Raw genomic sequence first — 7,886 nt, 5'->3', positions numbered from 1 at the left:
TGACATAACTGGATTAAGGAAATGTCTAGTATGATATCACACATAATATTTTTTGAGAATTTGGAAACAAGTGCTTTTTATTTCCCAAAAAATAAGAGGAGAGAATGGATATTTCAGCTGCCTGAAATAATGTGTTCCCCCCCTTAAAATGGAAACAAAAGAATTTACCAGCAAAGTCTTTTACTGCGTTAATTCCCCTTATGATCAACAAGAAATTATGCAAGTTTGAAAACATTTGCTCTGTTTGGACAAAGTTAGGATGGAGGAAGAAAATATTTTAGCTGCTTAAGCCACCTGAAATAATATGTTCCCCCTACATAAAATGGACATCTAGTGAATTATTTTCTTTACCTAAAATTTGAATCATTAAATGAAGCTGTTTATTTCAGTTTGCAGAAAAAAACTCCTAGCGAAAGAAGTTGTGGATTTTCCCATTTCCTCTGCGGCGTCTACAGCATGAGGTTAAGCAGTAGCGCAACAATAATGGATGCAAGCTGCTGTTGAAATCTAAAGGAGAAGAAGAAGAAAGCGGCCATTTTCATTTAGCACATGCTAGTAGCAACACGAAAGATCAGCACTTTTACTGTTACCGTTCAGAAACTACCATAATCAGTTCAGTTAAATCTAAACTTGGCAACTTTTTCTTTTTCAACGTAATAAATGTGATATTCAATTGACCTGTTGTGACTCAAAATTTGGGTGTCCGCCCCCCTCTGCTGCTGCTGGATTGTTGTGGAAAACCTGGAGCGGCAGAGAAATCTGTGGCTTTTAAGTGTATGTTTACTGTTTTTTTTTTTAGAGAAACTTTGGAGGTGCGGCTTATAGTCCGGGAAATACGGTATTTATTTCATAAATAGTGTTATTTCCTGGATTTTTTCTGTGAAGAACCCAGAGAGGATTATTTGATTATTATTTATTTCATTAATAGTGTTATTATTTATTTTCTGACTTTTGTTCTGTGAAGAACCCAGAGAGAGTTATTTGATTGTGCTTTCTGGAAAACAATACATTTTTACATGTAGACACTCCTGCAATCGTCACTTTTTCTGTTACAAACTGACTCCGGCTCCCACTAGAGAAGGGAAAAGTTTTTTTGTTTTTTAAAATTTATTATATAAACATACAATCAGATTCATAAGGGTACCGTAATGTATACATTATAAGATCACAGAACAAACAAAGTGTCAACAGAGCCAGACAACAACTGGGAAAGAGAAAAAGAAAAAAATAAATGAATAAAGACATAAACGATACAAAACAAAATGAAAAATAAAAAACATACAACAGGGCAGTATATTAAAGTATGAAACTTTTCAAAATATTGGACAACTTAAACACATTTTTTTTACTTTACTAGACATAAAGATTTATAAAACAAGTTTAAATCATCCACTGTCTAAAGTTAAGAATAGTTTTAGAAAAGCGAGCGACATTTATGTGAAATTTAGGTAACATCCATCCATCCATCCATTTTCTTCCGCTTATCCGGGGTCGGGTCACGGGGGCAGCAGCTTCAGAAGGGAGGCCCAGACTTCCCTCTCCCCAGCCACTTCTTCCAGCTCCTCCGGGGGAATCCCAAGGCGTTCCCAGGCCAGCCGAGAGACGTAATCCCTCCAGCGTGTCCTGGGTCTTCCCCGAGGTAGGTAACAATAAAACATTATTTATTCCACAGTCAATGAAGTGATCATTGATGAAGATACCAAATTTAACATCTTGTATGGTTATATCTGCTAATTGTACCATGGCTGATGATAAACTGATTAAGATCTTTTGCCAAAAAGTCTGAACAACTTCACACGAGAAAAACTGGTGATTTAAATCTTCAGTAACTTTTTCACAGAATCCACATCCATTTTAAACCTGTSTCTCAGGAAGTTGTTAGTTGGATACATTTTGTTTAACATTTTAAATTGCATGTCTTTTATTTTGGAAGGAAGTGGAAAACATAAATATTTTGATCTAATATTTTTAATTTGTTCTTTGTGAAAGTCTCTAAGGATATACTCTCTTTTAAGCACATCGGGGGCACAATAACTGGATAAATGGCTTCTTATAAACTTATTATTGCATTTGACATCACAAAAATCAACATTTTCAATCAAGAGTCCTTAAACGAGGACAAACCTTAGAATACAATAAATCTTGTCTGACCATGGATACAAGTTGACGAGGGAAGGCTTTGATGATTCTTTTGTATTTTGCCTGGATACAATATAATTGAAATTTATCACAAAACTCAGAATGCTGTAAAATGTCACCATTTGCATCCAAAAAGTGAGCAACAGCCCACACACCTTTATGAAACCAATTCTCAATAAGAAATGATTTTCTATTGATCAATATATCTATTGTTCCATATTGGAGTGAAGTTGTTTGAAGATGAGCTTCAGCCTGTTGATGAAAATCTGAAAGTTTGAATCTTCTAAGATCACAAAATCACATCTTATCAGGAAATCAATTTTTTAAAGACCATATTGGAAAAAACAAACCAAATGGAATTTAGATTCTGCAAACACAATTTAAGCCTTTTTATTTTTAACATTCCATTCATAACATCAGAATCTCTGGCATTGCCTCCACCATCTTCATATGATTTAATCAAATCCTGTTTTGCAATATAATGACATTTATTTCTCCAAATAAAGTTGAAATTTAAACTATTAATATTCTTAATTATTTTGAACATTAATTATTTAATCATTTGAATTATTAATGATTTATCTCTAGACACAACACCTAAATATTTCACCTCTTTACACACCTTAAGGTTACATATTGACAGAGTAGATCGATCCTTCAGATCAAATAATACACTTTTATCTAAATTTAGTTTTAAACCAGAAGCCTTGGAGAAGTCGTTGATAATGTTCAGTGCTAAGAGAATTTGAGATTCATCTTTTAGGAACAAAGTCGTATCATCAGCCAATTGACTAATTATTAACTGTTTACCCAATATGTCAAAACCAGTCACATCATTCTTAATTAAAATATCCAGAACCTCTGCAGCCAGAATAAACTACAGCAGCCCATCCCTGTTTAATTCCTCTTTCAATATTAAACCTCCTGCAGGTTCCCTGACCTAAAGAAACTCAGCTATTTATGTCAAAGTGGAGCATCTTGATGATGGTGTTGAATTTTTCACCAAAACCAAAATGCTGCAAAGTATTAAGAATAAAGGAATGCTCAACTGAGTCAAAGGCCTTGCAAAAGTCAAGAAAGAGTATAAAACCCTTATCAACATAATCAGTATAATCTAATAAATCCAGAACCAATCTAATGTTATTATGAATAAGTCTTCCACTTAAAAAACCGGATTGTGTTTCATTGATTACCTCCGATAAATCTTTTAACAATAATTTCATGATAAGAGAAGGGAAAAGTTATGTGGCCCTCACAGGAAAAGGTTTGGGGACCCCTGCTCTAGAATGTCATGGTAGATGGCAGGGTCGCAACTACATATTATTCAGGTGGATGCGAACACATAAATTGGACAGGACTCTGGACCACTGGGCAACTGTCTAGTTTCTTTTTTCCTCATCTAAGGTTAACATGAAAAATTATGATTCCTGGTCAAATCAATTTTATTTATTGGGCTCATACAGTCACATTTCTTTAAATCTCAAGAGGGTACAAAACGTCACTTAAAAGACAGCAATTTCTATTCCCCAGTCTTGGGGACACAATGACCAAAACTGGGAAAAGTACAAACAGTTTGAAACAGACAATTCACAGTAACTCTTTTTTTCACTTTGAGCCAAATTTGTTTGAGTTCAAGATAAATTGTTTGTGTACCAGTTTAAGATGTGCTTGGCTGGCAGTCCTTAGAGTCTTTATTGCTGCTTTTGTAGTCTTTATGCACATCAAGGTCACCATACAATGCCTCTAGTACATCCAGAACTCTACTTTGAACTGAATCCACCTGCTCAGCTGGGCAGTATTCATCTAGACTAGACCTGTCAACACAAGACAGAGATTTACATTCACTCTTTCATTTTCTCTCCAATCAGATCTTGTGGACAGAGTGTTAATCTTTACCTTGACATGGTCACCAGAGTCGGTGTGGGCAGAGCTTTCAGGACAAGCTGCACAGCAGAAATCAGTCCATCGATCTCCTCCTCGGTACTGATGTGGTGCGGCAGCTCATCTGAGTCACAGGTCAGGCCTGCTTGGTGAACCTGAGTCATGCAGTGATTGGTTGAAGCAGGCAAAAAAAACCGCGATAAAACCAGATTTAAAGGTTAGGAGGAAAACAGCAAAATGTTTTAACACAGATTCAGACTGTTATCCTGATTGTCCATGTCTGTCAGTTTTTAGACAGTAGTTCATCTTTTTAAATCATGTAATGGGTTTCATTGTGCCAGTGACACCTTAAAGCTTTTAAATCCTTTCTTTTCACATGCAAATCATCCACTGATGATCTATATAAATTAGAATTCAATGCCTCATTATTGAGGCTCCACAGATCCTGGATTACTCCAGTTTTGAGGCTCATTTTTTGAGCAACTTGTTTTGCTGCGTTTTTTTCTTCATTTGAATGAGACATTCAGGCTCCGTCCCCCTCCAGGTTGCAGAGTGCTCCACTTCACCGCATTTGGCAATTTTTGTAGTTTGATAGCAGCGATACAGTTATCAACCGGCAGAGAAACTTTTATTTCCAAGTTTATTAAAGATGTCAACAGTAGAAGACTCATCTATCCAACCTTACATGTTGGAGTCAGAGTCTGACCCAAAGCATGAAAATGAACCTGCAGAACCACGCATTCAATGGTCAGGACCACCCCAGGGCATAAGCAAAGTAAGTGGCTGCTTAGGACCCCAGGGCCACCAGGGGACCCCTCTAAGTGGAGCAGATTTTTTTATTATTATTTTTTAGAAATGATGTGTTTATATTAACAAAAACACACAATTTCATGATAAAGTTGTAATTTTTTTTTAGAAAAATTTGTTTTATTTATATAGCATTTTTTCAGCAACAAGGCAGTTCAAGCAATAATATATATTTGATTATGAAATCCTTGTTTATATGGTCAACTGTTCTTGGGGGCCCTCGAATGGCCCCTCACTTGACAACCATCCAGAAACCCTCCATTAAGTCAAAGGTGTAGAAACTTTCATCAACATCTAAAGATTTCTTCATAAAGATATCCGTTTTAATCTGGCTTCATAAACGTAATAAATGGCTTCCCTAAAGACCTCGGCAATAAGCAACATTGTGCAGCACTTTTCATTTTCATTAAAATCTGATATTTTAAATCACAGCTTTGGGGCCTCTGGTTTACAGTACTTTAGGCTGGTTTGACCCATTTTCAGAGATAATTCAGCAAATAATTATTTGACTACTTTGGGCTCAACACATGCTGTGTACAGAGCATCACAGATATTCAGGATATATACAAGCCATTGAACCACAATACAGACTTTAAGTACATGGCGGCATTTTTTCATGTTTAGACTCATGTAAATCAATTTGTATATGAATGGCAACCTGGATGGCAAGGTGGTAAACAGCAGCTTTAGGAAAATAGAAGAATTCTTACCACATTTTGATGCTTACCATTTCATAGTCAGGTGAAGGATTTCTTGCCTTCAAACTGGAAACCAGTTGGTCTAATGAAGACATGCTAAAAAGAAATAAGTAAAGTGACACAATGACTGTTTCAAGACAGAAGAGATCATTTTTACAGTTGTGAACTGAAGTGTAAAGATGACATTAATAATGCAGCAGCAGCTGCCAGCATGCGACATGCAGCCACAGATTTTGGTCTCTTAGTCCAACACACAGATACAAATATGATGAAGTTATCCAGTGTGTGATTGGTACTGGACAAATTAACTTGTTTTACCTACCTATCAGGGTGAGGATGACAAATGTGTGGACAAAAAAGTTAACCTTTGACATGCATAGTAAATTGTACAAAGTTGTCATCATTCACTTACATGCAGCTGAGCTGCAGACATTTTCTAATGACATAAAAGCAGAGGAACTGTACCCTGGTTTAGATGCCCATTGTGTAACCGTCTGTTCTCCATCATCTTCCAGCAGATCAGCGAATGCCGCCTCCAGGTCCTCTAACTGATGAATACGGTGATCTACACACTCCTCCAGCTCTGCCTTCAGACACACACACACGTACACACACAGTGTGTCTTTCTATCTTCACCTGGACTTTGCATTGACTTCCATTCACTGAAGCTTAACCCTATCCTTACTATTGCCTGTACATGTCTAACCCTAACCTAAACTTAATTAAAACCTTAGTCCTAAATCTAACCCCCAAACCAAAAATAGCACTTCTCTCTGGGCCCCATAAGGAGCAGTCAGTCAATGCAACATTGTATTTGTTATGAAATGGTCCTTACGGAGAGAGAGAGAGATTGATACAATGGTTATAAAAGTTATAAAAAGTCTATACAAATGTTCAAATGCCAGGTTTTCTTGATGTAAAAAAATGACAGCAATACAAATAATTTCACAACTTTTCCACCTTTAATGTGACCTAATAATCTGCATAATGCAATTGAAAAACCAACTGAAACCTTTAAAGGGGTGAAATACAAAATAGAAAATGTTAAATAACCTGGTTGCATAAATGTGCACAACCTTTAACTAATATTTTGTTGCACCACCTTTGGCTTTTATTACAACACTCAGTCTTTTTGGGTTGGAGCCTGTCAATGTGACACATCTTGATGTGGCAATATTTGCCCACTCTATTTTGCAAAATCGCTCCAAATCTGACAGATTGCGAGAGCATCTCCTGTGCACAGCCCTCTTCAGGTGAGCCCACAGATGTTCGATGGGATTCTGACTTGGCCAGTCCAAAGCTTCCACCTCATTCTGGTATGGACATCCTTTTGTTGTTAGATGTGTGTTTTGGGTTATCGTCCTGTTGAAAGATGAAGTTCCTCTTCATCTTTAGCTTACTGACAGAAGGCCAAAGGTTTTGTGCCAACACTAACTGGTACTTGGAACTGTATATAATGCCCTCTGGATTGAGGCCCCAGGTCCAACTGATGAAAAACAGCCCCCTGAGCATGATTCTGCCATCACCATGCTTCACTGCAGGTATGATGTTCTTTTGGTGATGAGCTGTGTTGTTTTTGCACCAAATATATCTTTTGGAATTATGTCCAAAAAGTTCAACCTTGGTTTTCACACGTGTGAAAATGTGTTATGATTTCCAAACGTATGAAGAACATGGGAGGTAGTTGTTACATGTAGTACACCCTTGTACTTGACATAAATTCCAGCAGCTCCTTCAGTGTTGATGTCAGCATCTTGGCAGCCTCCTTGACCGCTTTTCCTCTTGTCTCATCACCAACGTTGAATGGATATCCTGTTGTTTGTAACGTCACTGTTGTGCCATATTTTCTCCACTTGAGGATGACAGTCTTCACTGTGTTCCATGGTATATTTAATTCCTTGGGAATTCTTTTGTAGTCTTCATCTGACTGATATCTTTGAATCATGAGGTCCATCTGATGCTTTGGAAGCTCTGTGGATCATGACTTATTCTGGAAGGTGTGGCTACAAAGACTTTAGGAAAAGGCTAACAGAACAGTTTTTCAAGTGTGTTGTAGAGGTTAAAGGTCATATATATATGTACAGACTAGAGATGTGCCGATCAGGTTTTTTCCTGCCGATACCGATCACCGATACCGATCACCGATGCCAATCACATAATTTTTATTTTTATTTTTTATGATAAACACTACCGGTTACATTATGTGGAAAAAGGAAGCATGAATTCACCTTAATTTAGACAAAAACTTGTTTTTAATAAATTTTTCCAAGAAAAAAAACAAAACAGGCATTGTGCAAATTGTACTGCTATCAATAAAACTATCTTTAACAGACTGATAACATATGGAGGCTCTGAAGAGGC

General features: G+C 36.8%; 1 protein-coding gene across 3 annotated transcripts in view; it reads right to left on the bottom strand.

Moving 5' to 3' along the window:
- Positions 1-1,589: 1,589 nt before the first annotated feature.
- lg17h5orf22 (linkage group 17 C5orf22 homolog) overlaps positions 1,590-7,886 on the bottom strand; it is an 18,407-nt gene continuing 12,110 nt past the window's right edge. The window contains exons 7-11 of one of the 3 annotated variants that reach the window (XM_017310225.1): positions 5,991-6,112; positions 5,555-5,621; positions 4,036-4,175; positions 3,793-3,953; positions 1,590-1,629 (exon numbers count right to left, since the gene is read on the bottom strand). In XM_017310225.1, coding sequence (XP_017165714.1) covers positions 3,797-3,953; positions 4,036-4,175; positions 5,555-5,621; positions 5,991-6,112 — 486 coding nt within the window. In that variant the 3' untranslated portion in view covers positions 1,590-1,629; positions 3,793-3,796. Of the gene's footprint in view, positions 1,644-3,563; positions 3,954-4,035; positions 4,176-5,554; positions 5,622-5,990; positions 6,113-7,886 lie in introns of those variants that run through there. The other 2 variants (XM_017310224.1, XM_008433580.2) reach the window with 2 other exon arrangements.

The sequence above is a fragment of the Poecilia reticulata genome, linkage group LG17 (genome assembly GCF_000633615.1).
Source record: "Poecilia reticulata strain Guanapo linkage group LG17, Guppy_female_1.0+MT, whole genome shotgun sequence".
Lineage (NCBI taxonomy): Eukaryota > Metazoa > Chordata > Actinopteri > Cyprinodontiformes > Poeciliidae > Poecilia > Poecilia reticulata.
This window is presented reverse-complemented; position numbering and strand designations above follow the sequence as displayed.